This window comes from Hippocampus zosterae, chromosome 4 (assembly GCF_025434085.1).
Source record: "Hippocampus zosterae strain Florida chromosome 4, ASM2543408v3, whole genome shotgun sequence".
NCBI classification, from domain to species: domain Eukaryota; kingdom Metazoa; phylum Chordata; class Actinopteri; order Syngnathiformes; family Syngnathidae; genus Hippocampus; species Hippocampus zosterae.
In genome coordinates this window covers 23,186,937-23,211,372 of record NC_067454.1, presented here as the reverse complement: position 1 = coordinate 23,211,372, position 24,436 = coordinate 23,186,937, and the positions used below count along the sequence as shown (strand labels likewise).

The 24,436-nt window shown below is 41.5% G+C and overlaps 1 protein-coding gene across 1 annotated transcript in view; it reads left to right on the top strand.

Annotated features, from left to right (window-relative positions):
* Nucleotides 1–332: 332 nt before the first annotated feature.
* smad3a (SMAD family member 3a) overlaps nt 333–24,436 on the top strand; it is a 28,584-nt gene continuing 4,480 nt past the window's right edge. The window contains exons 1-4 of the mRNA XM_052063228.1: nt 333–1,053; nt 21,037–21,230; nt 21,320–21,454; nt 24,057–24,182. Coding sequence (XP_051919188.1) covers nt 851–1,053; nt 21,037–21,230; nt 21,320–21,454; nt 24,057–24,182 — 658 coding nt within the window. The 5' untranslated portion in view covers nt 333–850. The remainder of the gene's footprint in view (nt 1,054–21,036; nt 21,231–21,319; nt 21,455–24,056; nt 24,183–24,436) is intronic.

Sequence of the window (24,436 nt, the reverse complement as noted above, 5' to 3'; positions counted from 1 at the left end):
GTAGAACCTGTGCTTTGTTGAAACTAGTTAACAATTAACAACAAAGAATGCAAAGGGAGGATGGAAAACAGCCTGTGCACCACACTGGTATGCCATATCAATTCGTTTAAAAAAGGGCCTTGCTTTCCCCTGTTATATATCGAATCATATGCGAACTGTCCGTCACATTTTTGTTTTGTCCAGTGTTGCATAACTCCAGCCCTCCAAGGGATACATCTTAATTTGGCACAGGAGAATTCGCTTTTTGCAGAATGCAGGCGCACCATTCGAAAATGGAATGGGTTGCGCAATTGTCCAGCTGTTTCCACGGCCTTTTGAAGGGTGGGCTGTGCAGTCCGAAGTTTCAATGGACACGCTCAGCTGCAGCGCCTGCATTTGCATTTCATGCAGACTTCGCACGGCGGAACCAGCGCAGCGGATGACTCTGAACTTAATAACACACACACACACACATTGAGAATTAGAGCACATAATTTCGACAAACAATGATTTGTTTGAGTTCATTTTACGAGGAATAATACGCTTCAGGCGACAGTAATCGGTTTCTGTTTTAAAAGAAAAAAATGTCTGAAAACGTAAAGACGGCACTAGGTTTCTCGGCGGAGGGCTACTAATTCCACAGCGCAACCGACTGCCATCACACATTTCGTGAGCTCCAGTCAAGCGGACAGAGTTCACTGCAGCGTTAAAACCCGGCATGCCACCGTTTGACTTGAATAATATTGAAATATCGAGGAAATAACAATTTCCAACCGTGCGGTCCGGGTCGCTTTGAAAGACAGCTTGCTTGGGTTTTGATTACGGCAGCCGAACTTGGGACCGCTGGGAGAAGTCAAGAGCAAGCTAAAAGATGTCAATTCTGCCTTTCACTCCCCCCATCGTCAAGCGACTTTTGGGCTGGAAGAAGGGAGAGCAGAACGGCCAGGAGGAGAAGTGGTGTGAAAAAGCCGTGAAAAGTCTGGTGAAGAAGCTGAAGAAGACGGGGCAGCTGGATGAACTGGAGAAAGCCATCACCACGCAGAATATCAACACAAAATGCATCACCATACCAAGGTAAGACGAGGTGACTGTCAATTGGCACCGCCGCTGCTTAATAACAGCAGGTTAATTACTACGTTGTGCAACCAAATCACCCACCCATTATTTGAACTAATTTGGTATTTTCTGCACCTCGGCGTCATGTCACACTTGTTTCCGTTTCCTTTCTTTCGCCGATATTACACATCGCACAATCACATATTTTAAGAACAGGCGAATAAGGTGCTTTGGATACACGACAACTAAAGTGCCGTTGGACGGTTTGCAAAGGCTCGCTGAAATACTCCACGCCACGCCATCAAACACACATTTAAAGCATAATATCGCATGGTTTGTGCATTCGTGCAAGCAGAGGCACCGAGGACATATTCTGGGGCTGTGCATTTGACACTTGCAATGCACTGACTCAAATGGGGTGCAAGTTACATAATTTGCCCTTAATCTGCTCGGTTTTCTGGCGCTATGTGCCGGTGCTGTAACACTGCCTAGTGCTGACCTCCTCTCGCTCTTCTCCCTGAGCTGAGTGGGGCAATCAACAGCTTGCAGATGCAATCAACTAGACTGGGAAGTGAATGCAGGGGCCGTGAGAGGTCAGCTGTGGTCAAAAATGCACTCATCGTCTACGTCTTTTCACCATTATAACTGGTCAATGTTTTGAGTAATATTCTAAGTTTTGCAAGGAGACCCTGTTCTGTTGTTTGTTTGTTTTTTGTGTTTTAAAGCAACAACAATAGCCTTATGATAACTACTTTGTATAAGGCAGAGTTCCCCAAACTTTATTGAGCCAAGCCACATATTTTACATTGGAAAAATCTCATGGGACAATGTACACCGCCAAACAAATGTCACAAAAATGAGGCTGATATACAGGGAACACCCATTTATTGTGGGGGAAACATTTAACACTCACCCGTAATAGCTGAAAGTTCATGGTATAGAGTAGACGGACCAAATAGAACACAGGTGTCAAATGGGGAATTGTAATTTCCCCAATGCGGGACAAATAAAGGATATCTTAAATTCAAGGGCTGGGGGCCAGATCCGACCCACCACATTATTTTAAGCTGTATTATGTGCATTTACTGCATGTGTCTTGCTCAAATATCAATATTGTAAAATGACCACACTTTTAGAAACTTTGACATTTGAGACATTTTTTTTGTTGTGACCAATGTACCTATTATTTTGTAAAATAATATTTTAAAAAAGCACATTCACCTCACAGTGCAGAGGTGCAGGGTTTGATTCTGGCTCTGACCTTCCTGTGTGGAGTTTGCATACTCTCCCCGTCCCTGCGTGGGTTTTCTCCAGGTACTCTGGTTTCCTCCCACATTCAAAAAACATGCATGGCAAGCTAATGGAACACTCTTAATTAAGATAAGATAATATATCCTTTGTTTGTCCCACACTGGGGACATTTACAGCCTCCAGCAGCAAGAATGTGGGTAGAAGGAAGAAAGAAGAAAAAACATACAAACATGGTTCAATTAAGTGCAATATAAATACAAAATGAATAAATCTCAGTGCTATTTACAATTGTTTTTCACATCACACACATCACATCATTTAATTATTATTATTATTATTGTTGTTGTTATTTTTATTCAGTAGCCTGACAGCAGTCGGTAGGAACGAGTGTCAGTATCTCTCCTTCTTACAGCGCGGGTGTAACAGTCTCTGGCTGAAGGAGCTACCTAGTGCTGTCAGGGCGGGCTGGAGAGGGTGGGAGGGACTGTCCATCATAGCTTTTAGCTTAGTTAGCATCCTACTGTTGTTCTTTAATATAAGAAACCAGTATGCTTGCTTCCATCTGTTTATTTGCTACTATCAGTTAGACACGATCCGACAATAGATTCTGATCGTATCATGGCCGTTAACAAAAATATCGCTGTATCCGTAATATTAAAATTACAGCTCAAAAATGTTGTTTTTAAAAATATTTGGGGAAATAAAAATATTTGTTCCCATCGAATACAATCTACTGGTACTTTATTTTTAAACAAAATATAGAATGTTTAGTCCTGAAGAAGCACTTATAATGCTAAGTTTAAACAAATACAATAAATAAATACGAACATTGCTCTTTAATTTGAACTCTTCCTAGTAAGTCACAGTGTCCCATCACCGATGAACTATTTTGAATAGTGAACTTAAAGAGGTGGTTCATTTACCGGTAGTTAACTCTGCAAGCGGTCAATCGTATTGTACCCTGCTTAGACATCCCCTCCCAAACAAACAAACAAACAAACAAACAAACAAAAAAGTATGAGGTCATTATCGGTGACAGACAGTCTTGGCAGTTATGAAAACCCTGACTTTTTCAAACCATGGTAAACCATCACACCGGTAACCGGCACATGCACACACCTCATTCAAGTTTACTGTAAAACTGACATAAAACTGTAACACTGTACTGTACGTATATTTAAACACCAAAATGTTCAGCCAAACCATAATAGTCAGAGATGTTATATCAGTGTCACATTGTATAGCACTATATTGTGTTAAATGTTGCCCACTTGGCAACCATTGCAGCCTGATCATCCTGGGAGGGGTATTACCCCATCTGCGGCTCTTTTCAAGGTTTCAAATCTTTCACCGGATGTTTTTTTTCCTTTTCGAGTTTTTGATTGCTCTCCTGCGGGTCAAGATCAGGGGATGTTGTTAATATTTGTCAACTGTCAACATTTGAGACTTTTCTATGATGAAGGGCAATATAAATACATCTGATTTGACTTGGCACAGTAATTCTAAAGCTTCAAACAACTGCTACTTGAACACACACACATCAGCAACACATACAAATAGAGCAAAAAATACTCACAGGCATTAATTTATTCTTTCAGCCTCCTCCTGCTCTGAATTACTGTGTATCTCTTTGAGTCGACCTCAGTACTGTCTGACTTGTAGCATAACATAGTACTCAACTGAAGGTCTGCAACATTAAATATGCCCGTTCACTACACTATAAAAACCCATAAGAATGATGTGTCATGTAAGAATTTGGGGCATGAACGATGAACCGCGATATAGACGGGAAGACTGTATACAGTACAGTAATAATGATCTCAATTTACTCACAATTTTACTTAATAAGTGTCAGTCATAAATTATGCTTTATGAATGGCCATAGGTGGTAGCAGGCGTTATCCACTTTATGTATATTTTGCCCTCGAGTGGAAGAGCATTTAATTCTTCTGCCTGTCACTATAGGTCCCTGGCAAAGAAAGAGGAACAACAATGCATTTCGGACCAATTCAGTGAAATTGGACAGCATTTCTGTGCCAAGGCAAACACTACAGCCACTGCAAGGCAACTTCAATATGAGTTACTACAGAGTAGTTGGAGGTACGATGTCTTGTTTATGGGCACATTAGCACATCAGCAAACTCATTTCACCAACAACCCGGCTACGGTTATAAATGAAGTACAATTCATTCCCTTCCTCTCTGTTTAATTTGGCTAAACTCATCACTGTTTGGTCTTTGAAACAATCCAAAGAGAGATGGATTGCGCAAGCGTAGACACGGATAAGGTTTATTCACAAAAACGCAAGACCTACAAAGTACGACAAAAGACGCTAGTAACACAAATAAACAAAAAAATACTTGCAAACGCAAGGATGAATATAAACGTAAATTGCGTCACAAAAGGACAAGTAAGTCCAATGCACGGTAATACTTCAACCGCGGAAATAAGAACAAGGAAATACAAGAAAATACAAAATACAAGCAAAGTGGCGAGAAACTATGAGCCAAAAACTATGAACGTCAAGAAAATTCAGGCACTTGGCGACTAGTCGTGAGCAAGGCTGTAATAATCCAACAGGATTTGTCGGGGTGGCAGTGTCTTTACAGGCAGCTGGCAACGAGGCATGACTCGAGGCAGGTGTGGCTCACGAGAGAACGCCCACTCTCCAGCTGGAGTCTGGAAAAACAAAGCAAACAGGACAGGATCATGACAGTCACGTTTAGGGTGGTTGATTTTCCACTGCAAGATAGCATTGCCAAGTCTCTGCCTGTGTAACGGTTAACTTGACTGACTTTCCTTCGAGTTTGGGTTCAGTTCCCTCAGTGACAGTGTTGCGCGTGCCAATGATTGTCTGTCCTGATAGAGTGCGTGCCCTTTGATTGACTGGTGAGTAGTCTGCCTTTAACCTCACGTCAGCTGGGATACGCTCCAGCTCCCCGCAACCCTGAACAGGATAAGTAGGATAGAAAATGAGTGGAAAATAGTCGTGCACCCGCAGTAGCGGGAACTGCTATGACGTACAGTAAGTGGTGCGTAGCACATCACTCACAAAGAGAGACAAACGGGCAACGAAATGGCTGAAGAATGACAGCTTTTTCATACTTAGTTTGAACTCATTTTTGGAGAAGTCGTTTTCAAGTTGCTCATTACAGCAGATAGAAAACAGCAACGTGGCACACAATACCAACTGTTATGATGAATACTGAAAAAAATTTAAAGACAATTAATATCCGAACGCGCGCTTAGTCAGTAATCATTGCCTTTATGGTGGAGAATATAATACGTTTCTGAGAAAATTGTTCTCACGAAGGGACTATAAGGAAAGCCAGCAAAGGCATGTTAATTGCTTAAATAACCCAAAACTGGCACTTAATCGTTAAAGACCGGGATGAAGTGTTTGGGTGATCGAATACGAGTCCACTTTTCACAGAAGTCTTGCTGGAACCACGTTAAAGTGGAACGTTTCCAGCTTTGAACATCAAAAGAGCAGAACATTTAATAAGTGCTTGTTTTCGTTCACGTGATGCAATTCAAGGATGTGTTCATTGTGCTAAGGAAGAGGATTTTTGAGGAAAGGATGTGAGCACCTTTGCCATGTTGCCTCAATCCTTTTCAATTTTTTTGTTCGTCCAAAGTGAGACTCATTCATTCCAATGGCTTGCCATTTTGGCCAATACAGTATGCGACTAAGAAGTAAAAATGGACTGTATTGTATTGAAGTCAAGTAGTCGATTTTCTTGTTTTGCTATCATGAATTGCCCTTTAATTTATTATTGAAACGTATTGCTCGATTCAGAATGGTCTACATGTGCATTGCGATACATACCTTCGACCTTTTAATACTCAAAGCGCTTTTACCACTTTATCGCATTGACGCATTTCATTAGCAATCATGATGGTGGATGCTGACATGGCAGTAAAATAGTGCTGCTGACGAATTGCACTTGACTCAGTCAACATCAGGAGCAACTTAGGGGTTGAATGTAGCGCTCAAGTTTTCGGAAAATTCAGATGTGATTCAGCGAACCAAAATACTATAACGGCCTCTCTTCTCTACTGGCAACTACCTGTCACATGGCTGTTTAACGTCGACAAAAGTGAATTCCAGAATGTGCACTTAGTTGTTAAAAGTAACACGTAGAGGCTGTAATTTCGACTTAATCACATACCGTATGTTGGCTGGAACAGAAGAGTACACGGGGCACTCCCAGATTCTTTATTCCCGCAAGTGCGCATATCACAGCTCATACCGTACAGCCCAGGCCAGCAGCATTCACGCTTAAGCCTATCCGGAAATTTATACAATGTTTGGCATGATCCAGGTTTCATATTTCCCACCACTAATACGGATGGTAAGAGGCAGCGCGGATTAAGATGACCCCGGATCAGAATTGGCTGTTTGTGTGACCTAACAGTGTCCCATTGAGAGCTGCTGGTTCTATTAATTCTCCTGTGCGCTGGCATGCCGAGAGCAGCTGCCTGCATGTTGAGGCCCGTCCTTGTTGAGGTCAGCTCCTTTCTCTGCCTGACACTTGAACTGCGTGATCAGGCTTAGCTACTGCACCAGTGAGCGAGTCAGCCCGTAGCTGCACCTGCTGGTGGAGTGAAGACAAGCGTTTAACTGTCTGCTTTTCATTTGACAGTGAACACCTTATTCCAAATACAATTTGTGCTGCGATGCTTGTTGGCATCTACAGTACATTTCTTTCAACCTTTTTTCATTTAATTTTCCCATGAAGTCTTGCATGAGATTGCGTACAATGGCTCTTTGAACTCCCTTTAGAGGCATTTTCACCCATGAAACTTTTGATGGATGCTCCTTATCATTTGACCATAGTATACACTTAAAATGGGATATTTCACAAATCTTAATAAGTCCAAAATACACTCACATCATCCTTACTTTCACCAATAATCTGAGAGTCCTTTCTTTAGTTTGTTGTTGGGTTTTTTTTCTCTATGTATTTTCTGCACTTGATTTTTGGCACGATTGACAAATCATCTCTCCAAGAGAACGTTTGAGTTATTTTATTCACATCTCACCTGAGCCATGCTGGCCAGCGTGCTTTCAGACCAAGTTCAACCTATGTGTGGGATTTGCTATATTTACAGTGGTGCTGCTGATGTTTCCCAGGTATTGACTTTCTTGCTCTGATCATGCCGGAATTTCTTCTAGACATGGACAGCTGATGATGAGGTGAGGCCTTGGCAATTACCGGTACTCCAAATTTAATTGTGATTTCAATTTTGGCTTCTCATGAAAATAAAAACATGCTAAGTGGAAAAAAAAACCCAATGAATGTGCCGAACAGTGCTGTGCACCGTTTATTTATGCGACTTCCTGCCCTGTGAAAGCCCAGCTTGCACCTCTATTGCTTTCAGCAAACGAGTGGCGTGTTTGTGATTTTGCCCTCCCGAGGTGTGCCTTGAAGCCGTTTAATGACATCCCAGTTGCATTTTATTGTAAAACTAAACACACAGCAAAAATAATCACACATTATCCATTTTAATGTCATCACTTTCGTCTCATATCAGTCACATAAATCAGGATGTATTGTATTGTATATTTGGATAAAAATCGATATTTTTGCCTGAAACACCGTCATGATGCTGGCCACCTCTTAAAAGTGGAAGTTTTGAATCCAACCGGAACTCGTTCGCTGTCGTCAATACGTTTAGGAAACAGGAATTCTGGGTACGAGCTCTAATTTAATATATACGTGTTGCGCCTGAATATAAGTCGGAGGGCCAGCAAAACAATGAAAACAAAAACTGTTGGAGGAAATACAACCTGTGTCGCTAAATTGTACACAGTGACCTTCTGAATTCCCATTCTTAAATTGGAAGTAACACCGTGTTAATGTTTATGTGGTTTGGTTGATCATCTCCAAAGGGCCCCAACCTTTTTTTGCTCTTGAGTTCACTGTGGTTTCGACAGGGCATTTCCTTTATGAGAAGCTCAATAAACACTAAAAGCTTGATGGCAACACCCCTGTCCACCAAGAAGCACTTGTGGAATTGTGGGAATGACTTATCTCCTTCCTCTTTCTCTGCCTACTTTTTAGTCTTTCCATTTATCAAGAGCAGTCAACTTGAGATCATCATAAACCGGTTACCAAACGCTCTTCAACTTGAAATGAGTCAACCGTAAGGGTACAAGTCTGTGTTTTAAGCAAATGTAATATTGTCACACAGATTTCGATCATCAAATTCACACGTGGATGGTTGAACACCTTCATTTGGATTTAGACCACAATATTTGGGGAAATACAAGTGAGAAACGAGTGATTTGGGAGTTCCACGTTGTGTTTGAATTTTTGGGTCGCACTCGAGTGATGATTCTCTTCCCAAAGCCTCCTTGTTCATGTGCGTGACTAAAGCGTTTGTAACAGTCTTTGTATGTGCTCACACATTGTTGTGTGTGTGTGGGCACTGTTTGCCTGAAAGACACAAATTAGGTCACATTCGTGTGAGGATCTTTAAGACTCAATTCATGCTTTTGAGCTCATAAAAGGAATGTATTATATCCATGCAAAGACTGAAGGCAAACTGGGGCATCGGAGCTTTTGATGAACTGATGTTCTCCATAGATACAACACTTATGCCACATACGCGTGGAAAGTAGCCTACATAATGCTCAGGGACACAGCTGGTTTTCGTTTGCTAAGATGTGATGTAACAAACTTCTGGTTTTTAGACATGCCAGAAAACTAGACATCCAAATAAAAATCCAAAGTTGAACTGGGGAGGCGAAACCTTGCTTCAGCTGGAAAATAAAAGCAGCAAAAAATTTTTTTTAAATAAAACATGGAAGGATTCATGCTCTAATGTTGCTAATGTTCTTCTCTTATGCTTTACTGTTTCTTGCTTTAGCACTTCATAGTTTTGTCTGCTACCCTAAGGGGCAAGTTAATTTCTTGCTGAGAAAATCCAGTGAATGTGTAATGGGATCATTTTCACCCAGATGCATGCATCATGTTTCAGTCATTATGGGAGAAGAGTTTGTTCTCCATATGAATACCAAACTAAACTACGTCCCAAAAGCGATGGCAGAAATAAGGTCCAAATTTGCGCTGATTCCCAACAAAAATGACCAAGCATTGTTAAAATGGCTCTGTGGGGAAAAAAGACTTGCTTTGGAAAATACCCTTACTTCTTGCTCGCTGGGGAACCAACCTTTGTATGACTTGCTTGTTTTTATTTACGGTCATTTCCTTGTTACTTGCGCTTTATGGTCTGCTCAAAGTGACATCACAAAATCAAAGGAGAAAAAAAAGGTTCCGGGGGTGGATTTGCGGCAATTTCCTCCGAAAATGACATTGTGAAAAAACGTTGAAAGAAACTCGCTTAAAAAACGTAAAACATGTTTGTTTCTATTCATTCTGTTTCCCTGTCCCACTACCGTACAACACCGTCATGATTCTTTGTGAGCAGCAAAAATGATACTTGTCGAGCTGACAATAAAAAGTGACTCGTAAGCTCGGAGGTATAGCGCCCAACAATTTACTGAGATGCGTGTGTGACACGCATTTGCATCTACTGAAATTGTTGATTCAAATCAGTGGTGTCCAAACGTACTCCTGATCATTTGAATCAGGTGTGTTGTAGTAGGGAGACATAGAAAACAGGGACTCTCGAGGCCTGGGGCCTCGAGGACCTTATTCAAATGGAGAATAGGAAGATGGGAGAGAGTGGAGGATGCCTATTGTGAGGCCAAAAAAAGCTGCTCTGGTCTGACAATTTCTGGATTAAAAATGGTAAAAGGTCATCATCTCTGTCTTCAAAGAAAAGTCTTCAGCAGTCGCCGTGGTACATCTTACTGTATGGATTAGTCTTAACCCTAACCCGAATGTCTTCAAGAAACTATAGAATTGGCTAGAACACTGGTGTCAAACTCAAGGCCCAGGGACCAGATTTGGCCCGTCACATTATTTGATATGGCCCCATGAAAGCAAATCATGTCTGTCAACTTCCATGATCCTTGTTCAAATCTGCACCGAAATATCAAATTGTCATGTGTATTACAATAACGTTGACATTGTGCAATAATTTGGTTTTGTCAATTGAGCAAATAATAAACAAACAGTTGACTTGAGTGATTTCAAAACTAGTAATTCATCAATTTGTTGCGTAAAAGTAGTGATACAATGAGATAATCAAAGATTTATTCAGTTTCACTGTCGTAATGGCCCTCCGAAGGAAGACGTAATTCCAAAGGGGCCCGTGACAAAAATGAGCTTGGCACCCCCAGTCCAGACATTATTTTCACGGTTGTAAACGCATGTCTCATTCAGTAGTTTAGTGTTAGTTCAGTGTGAAGTTCATTTGTAGCCCTTGTGTTGTGTCTGTTACGGGGGGAGGGGGGAGGGAATTGTGGGCTGCTGTCAAGATCAAAGGCGAGTGCGTTATTGGCTGGGACCATAAAAGATGAATGGAACGATGCTAAATAAATGACACAGAATGGTTGGTGTGGTATCCTTGCACAGTAGAAAGAGGTTTGTACTATGTGATAATGGTGGTGTGTTTTCACAACAAAGCACAATTTATAGACACGTTGCAAGTTTGTCAATGCCGAATCGATCATATTGTGGAAATAAAAGCCAGGGAGGTTTATTGAACCGATGTGGATGGTACATTGTGAGATTCTGAGGAGTGACTCGTGACAGCTGATGTTATTACCGGCATTTTTTCCCATTGGGCTTTTGGTCACTTGTTGGTCCAGTCAATTTTAATATTGCAATATCACCATTATTGTGTTCATCCCTACATGTTCGTTTCTTCCTCTGCGCTTCCTGATATGCTTACATTTGGAAAATTGTCGGGTTTGATTTGAGGCCCGAGCCAAAGGGCAAGTCACACGTTTGGGTGGTATACATTAGCACAGATTCTATAACGATATAATCAAATGTTCAGTGAATTGAAAATAGTGATAGACTACATTTGATGTAAAAATAACCACTTTAGCATTTCATTACATTTCTAAGTGGTTTGGCATGCTTTCATTAACTTTTTCAACACCAATCATTGGGGTTAAGAGTCTACCATTGCTCACTCGTTCTCTCTCATTCTTTTTAAGTTGTACACCTGAGTCATTCAAGACACTATTGTGTGAATGATTCAGAGGGTAAAATCAATGTGATTCAGTCGGCGGTTCCATGGTAAACTCGAATGTTGCTCATAAGTTAATGAGAATTCCGACAAATTATTGTTGGATATCTGTCTGTCTAATTTGCCCATCCATCGGTCTTGAGTGTGATAGCTTCGGGCAAATCTCTTTGAGGCTGCCTGAGACTCTGCGAGGGTGTGGGCTGCTGTTTGCTTTGTGGTTTGCACCGGGGGGGTTAAGGAGACTGCTTGGCCTTGACTTTGTCTATCTGCGGGGGTGTGCGCGTGCATGTGCTTTCACATACACAAGCTGCATAGACACACACACACACGCACACACCCACGCACACACACACACACACACACACACACACACACACACACACACATGCTCACCAGACAACAAACCTGCCTTTGTGCTCAGTGGGTGCCGGTTTACAACTGGCTTATTTGCAGGAAACCAACTTGACATAAAGAACCATGGTTTCAGAAGAGAGTATGACTGCTGCTTCAAAGTCACAAGTTAGTTCTCAGATAAGAACTAATTAATGTGGGTCAGTAATTTTGCCAATGCTGGAGAGGACAATCACCAACGGACATTCTTTGACAATGAGTCATGTGCATCGTAGAAATGAGAGTAAATTTGTTCCTTCAGTTTGTTTCATCTGCAATTCACCCAAAGAATGGGAATAGGGAGCGCCAGCAGAAACATTTAAAAATGGTACACACGAGCTACGCTAATGATGTTCATGCATTTAACACGCTGCAAAAGTGCGTCCTGTGCCTCCGAGTCAGGTAGGGAGTGATTTCCTTTTCACAAACCTTTGGATTTACTTTATTTTTCTGTTTCATTCATGTTCGGGGCCGTTATGGCTGTTGCTGATGGCATGCGTGTCGGAGTCCGTGCATATGCATGTGCGGTAATGGTCGATCACAAAGGTCAGTTGCTGGCTATATTTTTTCATCGGATTCAAATTTGATTGATTTCGAACTTGATTGTTGCTAGGCTATAAATATCTGGTCCCGGTTGCCAGTCTCTCGAAGTTCCTGGAGGTTGTTGCGAATGTACGCAGAGTTGATAATTGATAACAAACAGCCAATGAAATATCAGTATGTTTATACCCATTGCCTAACAGAATGAAGGAAAATGAATGTTCAGTCGTGTGTTGCTTTAAAAAGTAATCAGAGTGGCTACCACTACCGCGGGCTATAGTTTTCCCTCCACTGCCTCTGTGCGGGACTTTGGAGGCGGGGGTTCCTCGTAACTAGTTGATCCACCACCGAAAGTGATCAGCTGATTTTTGCGAAAAAGTATGTGACTGGAATATGTTGATCAATGGCTTTCATTCCAGATCACAAAAAATAATCACCTGCGGCTGGTACGTTGCAGCCTGCTACCAACTAGAGACCAGCCTGTGTGCAGTGTCACGTCCCATCCAGCTTTCAGTCAGGCAACTAATAATTACCACAAAAGTTAATATTTATTGTTAATCTTTCTCACTAACTAAACAATGTGAATGCGAGAAAATTTGATCATTTCAACCGTGTCCTTTTGAGATGTTCATTTGAATCTGTCACGATTCGGTTTAGGGACCAACAGGTGGCAGTGTGGAGCTCCCCTGGCAGCTGCACACCTGTTGGTCATAGGTAATCAGGCATATAAAAGGACTCCTGCCCGCACACTCGGTGTCGGGTCATTGTTGCGTTTGCTACTGTCATGCTTTGGTTGCTGTTTTTGTGTTCTGTGTTTTATCAATACACATCTTCAAATATACCCTGCTCCTCTCTCCTGCCTGCTTTTTGGCGTCCACCACCACCACCACCACGCAACTGACAGAATCCTTCCGAAATGTGTATAAAGAATATTTGTCTTATTCTTAGTTGGCTGAAACTCATAAACACAAAACCCTTCACCTCCTGTGTTATGATGTTGCATGCTGAAATGCCAACTGCTCAAGTTAAGCTGCACAAAGACTGTTAAAGCCTTTTTGTATTTATTGCCTTATGTTTGTGACACAAGAAATTCTAAGATTAAGTTTAAATTTATATTAGTTTGAAATTCTGCCATTGAAAATAATTCTTGGTAAAATAACATGCTCTTAAATCAATGAATCTACCGTACTCCCTGAAACCTTGTGGAACTACCACTGGTGTTTACATTTACAACTCAATTCATTGAGCACAATTCCATCCCAGAGATGATTTTTTTTCTTAATCCCACTCCTAAAATGTAATCATATATTCCTATTCGCCACAGAGTGAACTCCAATTGTCTTGGTTTCTTGAATTATAGAATGGAAATGTCACTCAAGTGGATGGTTTATACAGCTGTTGGATGATATATTCCATTGTAAATTACTTGCTGTTTAAAAAAAAAAAAAAGAATTAAACTTTGTTTCCCTTGGCCTGCAGAACTGGCCAACTTGTCTACCGTTTACCCTACTATACTGCTTGGCATTTCAACTAATTTATTGATCCCATCTGGAACATTTGAGTCATCATTCATTTTTATGATGAAAGTCACAGGCTACTCTGGTCATTAACAAGCATCAAAGGTAAGCCTGCAAGATTTAGCAGAAAACTCATTTTTGGTCTAATAGATGGACATTGATTTTGTGAAGGACAAACAAACGGTAGTGTCATAACAAAGGCAAGTCGACTGAGTGTCTTATTTCTACCCACAGCATACTGTATTCCCGTAAGGTAATGGCACAATACAAATCATCTAAGTTTATCCATCCATCCATCCATTTTCGGAGCCGCTTAATCCTCACTAGGGTCGCGGGGGGTGCTGGAGCCTATCCCAGCCGTCTTCGGGCAGTAGGCGGGGGACACCCTGGATCAGTTGCCAGCCAATCGCAGGGCACACAGAGACGAACAACCATTCGCACTCACACCCACACCTAGGGACAATTTAGAGTGTTCAATCAGCCTGCCACGCATGTTTTTGGAATGTGGGAGGAAACCGGAGCACCCGGAGAAAACCCACGCAGGCCCGGGGAGAACATGCAAACTCCACACATGGAGGCCGGAGCTGGAATCGAACCCGGTACCTCTGCACTGTGAAGCCGACGTGCTAACCACTGGACTACCGGGCCGCTCATCTAAGTTTATTTATTTTTATTTCTGTTACATAGCAGAGCAATTGTACTAGTAATTGCTGTTGAGGAGTTGTTTTGGGATTAAATTTTTATTTTTCTTTAAGATGCCAGGAGTATCATTTTCTTGAATTACAGCGGGAGGGAGGGGGGGCACTTGTAAAGTTTACACATCTTGGCTTTCAAGTGCATTCCTCCAGTGATGTGAAAGGAACGTATTCCACACACACCTCCCACCCTTTCTGGAAAAGTCATTAGATGTGTCTTTTCTTTACAAAAGAAGGGGATGCTGAAGGAAAGGAACCAATAATTAGGTGGGAGAGAAAAGCAAAGGCCAGCTTGACTGTGTCCCACAGGTGATATCATTGGGTTGGAGAGCGCTGGGACTATTGAAGGACGGCCAAAAGTGACATATGAAACCAGTAGACATACTGTACACGAGCAGGCCAGCCTGGACAGACTCGCGTGACTGACTACAATTCCTCATGACAATGAAGTATTTTCCACCACATGAGAAAATTGACTTCATGACCAGACAAAAATCTCTCTCTGGCAAATGCCACTTTATTAAAAGTTGCTTGAAATGACACTTATATCAAGAATGAATGTAAACTCATGTTTGAAGAGAAATGCAAACTTAGTCGTGTTTCTCTTCTGGCAGAAACAGAATTTTGTTTCATGTGTAAGCATCTCTTCTTGTCTTTGATTGACATACAGTATGTACACATTGTCCACACAAAAACACAAACGAGCCAAAAACCCTTCAGTGATCTTGATGACTACTTGTTTGTGTACAGCATTTTCCACACTATAAGGCGCACCTAAAAGCATTCAATTTTCTTAAAAGCTGACAGTGCGCCTTATAATCCGATGCGTTATCTAGATGGATAAATAAAATATTCAGATTTCTTGGACGTAGTATTTTAATTGTTCTGTAAAGTGCTTTGTTTCAGCTGCAGCAGTTGTGAAAATATATATATATATCGATATAAGTAAAGCTGTATTGTATTGTATGCCCTTTAGCGTAACGCCATCTAGTGGATGCATAATGGAACCACTATTGTGGCTCCTATTCTCGGCGCCTTTTAATGCGGTGAGCCCTATACGTTTTAAAAGAGACCATTCCTTGAAGGTGCGCCTTACACTCTGAAGTAATATTGCTGTGTTTGACGTATGCTATGACTTTTAAGAAATGCATTATATCAGGTGTCGGAGCAGCCCCAATATTTGCGATTCTTGTGTTGTCATTAAAGGACATCGGCCTGCTGCTAAATGTTATTAGTCTGTAACTCTGATAGTAATGGCCTTCTGGAGTTTCCGAAGACTGCAGACGCACAATGACCCTCCCAACCCCCCATCCCAACCTTTCGTGTCCCCAACACAACCTTCTCTGAGTGGAGGTAGGCCAGTGGGGAGTGAAACAGATGGAGGAGGGGGGGGGGGGGTAATAGTGGTGGGGCTCACGGGGCCCAGACACTCTGAGCTGCCCAGAGCTTTAGAGACACCCTGCCAGCCCCTTTGTCCAGCAGCAACCTCCTTTCTTTAGCCATCCCCGACTTGATTCATGATCTGCCCCTTCATGATTCGATGCACTTAGGGATGTACAATTACACTTCAAATTTAAGAGCATGAGCTCATAAATTTACTTAGATTCAAAAGTGAATAAATTCCATTGCTTTGAGACAACAAGCAGGACATTATGTCACGTTCTAGGGTGCACAGGTTTGGATTACAAATGCTGGAATTTTGAACAAGGTCCATGTCAAAAGATTTTGAGGGGTGGGTGTGCATGTGTGTGAGAGAAAGAGTAGTGAACCTGTACACATGTTTGGGTCTCTCAGAGGAAATAGGCTTTCGTCACTGTGTTTGTTTTGCTCTCCATCTAAAGTCTGTCAGGTTCAATCTGCTCTGTCTGAGCCGGCTCGCTATGGCTTTGAGACGTCACACTGGGTTGTACACACAAACATTCACTGACAAGTTAACTGTCCTTCGCACATTTTACAAATGATTCCCCAATTTGCTGAGAGGATCTAAAACTATCCTCACAACATGGATTCCTGTTATGTTATTTTTGTTTAGCTTCCGATCACACTCTTAAACTTGTCACAAAAAAGGCATGCACTGGTTGACCGAAAATCAGTCCGTCAGTTTGAGCTTCAGATCACCAATCAGAGCCTTGTTGACACACTATTTGCCTGTAGTGAAAATCTATACCAATCTGTGCTTTTCATTTGTTCTACTCGAGTTCATTTGACCAAACTTACGATTTCACTGGCGCACGATCGGCCTCACAGCGCAGAGGTGCTGGGTTCGATTCTGACTCCGGCACCTTCGACACAGACACAAGGAGTTCTATGTTTGCTCACCCACCAGCCTCTTGCCACTAAACACCCCTTCAGGTTGTGGTTGTTTAGAAAGTGCTACCACCTCTTCCTCTCAGCGGCAAGCTGAAGCGTGAAACTATTGCCGTTCTTACGGCCGTTTGTCAACAACATTGTAAATGTCCGCATGGAAATGAGTCATCGGAATGAAGGGCACATAGTTCGTGTCTGGACCTGTCTGCCCTTTTGGATTTCATGTTGGCAGTGTTTGGCTCAAGCAGCCGTATAGCAAGAAGAAACTGTCATGGCCTGTAGCATGGGCTGCCGCTAGCATATTCCCCACTCCCACTCTGCAACAATGTTTTGATGAGTCTTACTTTTACTACTGTTACTTACTCACTCCCTTATCTTTACACGGTGCATTCCTGCTTTCACACAAAAACATATAGTATGTATATTAAAGTGGTTGAGCAATAAAGCATAGCAATCTATTCTAATCTTTTTTGAAAAGCAGAGCATTTGTCTTGGTAATAAGGTTAGAGTTGGCTGATTGACCATGAACTGTAAAGTCATCAATCATACTGTAATTTATGTTCATTACGTTGTCAGTAACCCTCAGAAGAGCTGTTTGGATCATGGAGGGATGAATAGATGATTCTTTGTGACCTATTGGTATGATTGTTGTGATGACTCCTCATCATACGATAACTTGAATTACTATGTCTTGATGTTGATGATGAGTAAGTTAAAAGGATCCTCAGGAATTGGTCTTTGGTTGTTGGAGCTCATCTCGTACTACTGCAAACAGGCCATTAAACCAAATATACATTTAGGACATGAACACATAAGAGTCAGTGAGCAATGTAAGGGGAACAGTCGCGTGGTTACTCTGAGACAATGGGAGTCACCAGGCAATTTATAGTGCCCAGTAATGCTGTAATTGTGAGACAGTGACAATTGTGCATGTAGTGATGGGACCCTTTAAGCAATTTGAAGTGTAATAATGAGGTAGAAGGGGCTTCTCAAAGAAAATACAGCAAACTAAGGCAGCCACTAATGCCACTGCACTTTGTGTGAGCCCACGCTTGTGTCGAGTCCCAGCTGACACCCACGCAGCAGCAGGGCTATAAGACACATACCAAAAAGATCACATCATTTCACACACCTACTCTCAGGCAAGCTGGTTTTATTTTTCACGTCCAAAAAGACTCAGGGAAACACCCTACAGCACAATCTGAACAATATCCCCCCTCGAATGTCATTTTTACAGTAGTAGAGAGCTGTTTTCAGAGCCACAAGTTGAATTGTTATTGTTGGGCGGATGAATGGCTTTAAATAAATGTTTTTCTTCCACTTACTTTTCCTCTTTGCTAATGTATTCTCCGTGTTTTCCCTCTGGTCAGCACGAGCTTTGGACATTTTATCAAGAGACATTTTAGCTGCTTGCATAATTTCAGAACTTTCACATAGACAACTTTTTTTTGTTTTAAGTCAAAAGGTTATTATTACATATGTTCTAACGTGTTTATCATGCAGTGGCTCTGTTCATACTGCAGGTCACAAAAAAAAATTGTCCAATGTGTGTCAGACTTTTTTTCCATGTGAACAATATTAACGTTTGTCAAATTTGACCCAAGCCTCTTTTTTATGTGCTGTAAATCAGATATTCATCTGATACAACAGCCGTCTGGACACTCAGGTTGCAGTCCTGTAACCTACTTACTGTAAATGTCATCAAAAGGAGACAAATGTGCAATGCATGACACTTCATGGACACGTTGCATTCACATTAGATGTCACATTTGTGTTGTAATGTCAAGGAATAAATGCAATTACTGGCTTTAACAAAACTAAAAATAAAAAATACAAATTGGCTATCATAACTTGCAGTGTGAACGTAGCCCTAATGTGGCCAAAATGGTAAACTTTCACATCCTTAGGCTAACATTCAAGTTGGAGCAAAGATATACAGCATATGTGTTGCAGTGCGGCGATGATGTTGCACTCTTAAGATCGGCAATGATCATTGCCATACTACTTTATATATCCTTTAAGTGGAAAAACACGCCCCATCCAGGTTTATTGTCTGTCCCTTGGAGAACAAACCATGACCTGGAGCACATGGTGGAAATATATGACATGACTGTGTAATTGTAAATTTCCACCAGCAAGAATATTTTTAAGATATTCTGCATATACAATTTAGCAGGCCACAGCCATTTCCGTATAAATAATAGAGCAAATGGTAATTTTCACAAAGCGTGTGTGTTTTGTAACCCAAGCAGCTCAGTTATTTGTTTGAATAGGAGGTCACATGTATGCATGTTGGAGCATGTGAGTCCAGCCCTTTCCTAAACATATTGTAAGAACACTCGACCACGTGGAACAGGGGGCTTCTCTTTCAAGATTTACTTGTGTGTTACTTTTGGTTGTCACACTGTGGTTTCTGGACTGGCACCAAACATTGGATCTTAATTACAGTTCATAATCCTGTTAAAGGCAATGATGGGAAATCCTGCCACGTGCGGTTTCATCATTGATGACATTTGATATCAGAAATGTACTTTGGGAATTACCGTAGGTTTTCTTCACTTCCTTCAATACTTTGCATCCATAAACTGTATTTTGTGGTTGTGAGCAAACTTCTGCTGTGAAGAGGAGGTGCGGGAACCGAAGAACTGATTTATCTTAAATAACATTTACAAAGCAAAGTTTGAGCGGTCAAAGTCCTGCGGCGTCCTGCTTTGGTAGGACCTCGTTCTTGCCTGCTACAATGCTAACATAAGTGCCACCTTGCGTACAAGTCACACACCGATTCACAATTTGACGACCATATTAACAATGACAACGTCTCAAATTGTGACGTTGTCTTTGGTGGTTCTCATAAGCGTAATTTGTCTTCTTTTTTGCTATTTCACACGATTATAACAACTTTGTTACAGAGCAAGCAATCCTACTTTACCTATTTGGATAATCTATCTATCTATCTATCTATCTATCTATCTATCTATCTATCTATCTATCTATCTATCTATCTATCTATCTATCTATCTATCTATCTATCTATCTATCTATCTATCTATCTATCTATCTATCTATCTATCTATCTATCTATCTATCTATCTATCTATCTATCTATCTATCTATCTATCTATCTATCTATCTATCTATCTATCTATCAAAAAATAAAGTTTGATTGATTGACGTGAGTTGAGCAACTTGCCTCATGCAACTAAGCAATTGTTTCATCCATCCATCCATCCATCCATCCAGCCAGCCTCTGAAAACTCACATCATGCCATTTCAAATGAGTTTTAAAAAAGCAGATCGCTCGCGATGCCAACCACAAGCCAGAGGAAGTATTGCACAGTATTTGTTGATGGAATCAATTAGTGGTTAATGTGAGGCAGTTTTCCTGTTACTTTCTTCACATATTTCATGAGGGAACGTGGTACACGTCTATACTGCACGGGACCCATCCAATTAAGGATATATGTCATTTTTTATTAGCTGTCCTCAACCCACTTTTCGCTTACGACCTACCAGCTGAGAACGTCCGAGAAAGACCACAAAGTGCTTTCTAACTAGTACATTAGCTAATGAGTAAAAAAAATAAAAGAAGTTGGTTTTATTAGTGTGTTCCTGTCGGCTCGTAGTCAGGTGTACACATACCGTGTTCCCGTCTCCAAGCTCCATCTTTGCTTTAAAACATTTTTTGGGGGTCCTTTTTTAGTTTAAAGCCTTGCGCATCTTCTTGTGAGTGGATGAAAGCTTTCATTTTTGAAAACCTGAAGTCAACTGCCTTTGCAGTTGGTGCACAATAGTTGACCCAGATGTCAATTCGCTGACGTCTTAACTATTCTATTTGTCGACCTATGAAGCATCTGACTTTGTATTTGTATGAAAGCGAATAAGCAACAGATAAGATAAGATAAGATAAGATATCCTTTATTTGCCCCACACTTGGGAAATTTACAGATGGATGTAATAATCAAATCTTACACAAGACGATGTGTGTTCAATTTTCACTGGTCCTAGTACTAGTACTCACAGGTTATCAGATCCAAAATCATGATGTCAATCTCCGGTAAAGTACCCCTCGTGGCAACCTTGATCAGCAAGTACACGTGTTACGCAACATAAGTCCCATTTCACCTGTTTTATTATTACTGCTGCCGCACCACTCTTAAGAATAACCGTTCTCTCTTCGCATTCTTCTGCAGGTCTCTGGATGGCCGTCTGCAGGTATCTCACAGAAAAGGCCTGCCTCATGTTATCTACTGTCGTCTGTGGCGTTGGCCCAACCTGCAGTCCCACCATGAACTGCGGGCAGTGGAGTTGTGCGAATACGCCTTTCACACAAAGAAGGATGAGGTGTGTGTCAACCCCTACCACTACCAGAGAGTAGAGACTCCAGGTAAGGTTTTCATCCGTGCGTCAGACACATTTTGTTTTTGTTTGTGTTACTTTCTCATGTGCCTGTCTGCATGCCTGTCCATCATACAGTACTCCCTCCTGTGCTGGTGCCCAGACACACGGAGATCCCGAGTGAATTTCCACCTCTGGATGACTACAGCCATTCAATCCCTGAAAACACCAACTTCCCTGCTGGCATCGAGCCGCAGAGCAACTACATACCAGGTACACCCCCCTCCTACCTGCACTCCGATGGGATAGTTTTTTTTTTTTTTTTTACTGTGTATTGTTAATCCTGAAATAATAATTACAAGGGATACACTGAAAATTGTGTCACTGAAAAATGACCAAAATGGCCCAAAATTGCCCAAAAGTACATTTTCCAGTTTTGGTCCAGAGGATGTTTGTGACAGAAACAATACAGCCGAAGCAGGATGTTGAGATGGCTCAAGCAAAAACCTGAAAAGTGCGAAACCCTGATCTCCATCACGGCACTGCATTGGAGCTCAGGGGAAAATGATTTTGACATTTTTTGAAAGATCAGGTCGAGGCTAAAAATTTTCAAATCTGGAGGTGACAAAAAGCATCAAAAATGGTTAGGTGAGTAAGGCCATTTTTCCAATCCAGTTGTTCTGCCAAATTTGATATGAAATGATCACCGGACATCACCATGGAAATGGCAAATCTTTCCTCCAGGATGACGAGGCTGTTGGTGGAATTGCAGATCGCCACACTACATCCTGACGCAGACATGTTAAATGTTAAATCCACCTACAGTGTGATCCCCGACGACCAATTTATTATTATTATTTTTTTCAAATTTGGCAGTCTCAGCTGGTTCTCAATCTACAACACACTGCTTTTTGAAATCAACTTTAAATATTGGGACACCCCCATCTTAATGCCGCCGAGATATGTATGCAAGAAAGGCGTTTCCAAGATGCTCAAATATGACCAACATAAATAACTTGAAAAGGGCATCCTACTAAAATTATCTTGCAAAACCGATGTAAGGATATGAAATACCGGTATATACAGTACATTTGAACCCTTTCTGGGACAGTGGTTACGACAGTGGACAGCTTATCATATTATCAGGTTACAGGGCGCATATATATATATATATATATATATATATATATATATATATATATATATATATATATATTAGAGCTGTCAGTTTAGCGTGTGATTAACGTGGCACACGTCACAAGCGGATGTTACGTTGCTCTATAAATACACCCGAAACAAAACAACAAGCGCGCTGCAGAAGTCCACGCCCATGTCTGTTTTGCCAGCCACGGCAGCGCGAGACCCCGAAAACGGATACTTAAAGAGTTTATGAATGGAAAGTTGCTATTGTGCTCCACTGACAAGACCAAAGTTATCTGTTCTCTCTCTCTCTGTATCATACAGGTATACGATGTATGCCACTGACGCGATTGTTACTTGTTTGGAACTATTTTGTGTGGAAGGTTACAGTGTTCTGTGTCCATGTAAATAGAGCGGATGGAGCTTCTCTGTGTTCGTCTGACATCGACAGTGCGCTACAGTGGTAGCGACCTAGCGAAAGTAAAATGTCTCCAGTGTTGTCATCGAACCAAGTGTAGTTATTTGAAACGAGGTAGACACAAAAACCGTAGAGAGACTTCCGCGCAAGAAGGACAAATACAATCTACATAGCCTGACTGTGTTAGGGGGAGTGAAACCCTCCCCCCCTTTCAGAATGGTTTGCCCCTGCAGCACGGGGGAAGTGCGTGTGCTTGTATGTACGGCCGGCAGTTTCCAATACAGCGGCACATATTGAACACTGGTGTCCGGTGTCTCGTTATTCTTCAACAAACATACAGAAACAGACTGCTGTGTTTAAAGCAAACTTGAGAAAAATTAAGTATGCAACCATGGTTTAAATCCACTATAGGCTGAGTACTAGTGTACCTTAGATGTGCACTTTATAATGTTATATTGCTCTGATTGCTTTGATTTCATAAAAAAAAAGCTTTTAAAGCAGCTGTTGTGTGACAAAATATGTTTTCACCGTTATTGATGGACAGTAATATTGTGTGAGAGATTATGTGTGAATAACCAAGTGAAAAATGTTCATGTAAAATAGAAAATCCTTTCATTCATTCATCTTCCGAGCTGCTTGATCCTCACTAGGGTCGCGGGGGGGTGCTGGAGCCTATCCCAGCTGTTTTCGGGCAGTAGGCGGGGGACACCCTGAATCGGTTGCCAGCCAATCGCAGGGCACACAGAAACGAACCATACGCACTCACACTCACACCTAGGGACAATTTAGAGTGTTCAATCAGCCTGCCACGCATGTTTTTGGAATGTGGGAGGAAACCGGAGCACCCGGAGAAAGCCCACGCAGGCAGAACATGCAAACTCCATGCAGGGAGGCTGGAGCTGGAATCGAACCCGGTACCTCTGCACTGTGAAGCCGACGTGCTAACCACTGGACTACCGAGCCGCCAAAATTTTAAATCGAAATTGTTATTTCAGTAAATATTTGCATTTGGCACATAGAAAACTGATTCATGATTCTATGTTGATGAGAGCATTAAAATGGGGAAAAAATACGACAAAAAAAATGTGTGAGTAATCACGATTAATTTTTTTGTTCATTTGAGTTAATTATGACAGTTGCATTTTTAATTAGATTAAATATTTTATATATATATATATATATATATATATATATATATATACACACACACACACACACACACACACACATAAGCCTATGGCATGGCACCATTAAAAGTGCAGTAATTGTCTGCCACTGTACTGATGAAATGGCATCTGTCATCTGTTGAACGTTCAGAAACGCCACCTCCAGGCTACCTCAGTGAGGATGGAGAGACCAGCGATCACCAGATGACTCACAGCATGGACACAGGCTCACCAAACCTATCGCCCAATCCTGTTTCCCCCACTCACAATAACTTGGGTAAGGGTGTGAGTGTTTCTTTGTTTGTTTTCTTTTCAGTCTGTCCGCCTTCACTCGCAGACAGATGTTGTGATTGAATGTCTCCCCAGTGGGAAAGCTGTGTTTGATTTGACTCCTTTTTGTAAGAGGAAACCAGGTGATGAAAGAACCTTTTGTTTTCCTTGCACCGTGTGAGCTGTGAAAGAGCCAAGATACCATTCCGGCCACACAGACATCAGCGACAATATCCCGTGTTTATTCGATCAGGACGGAAA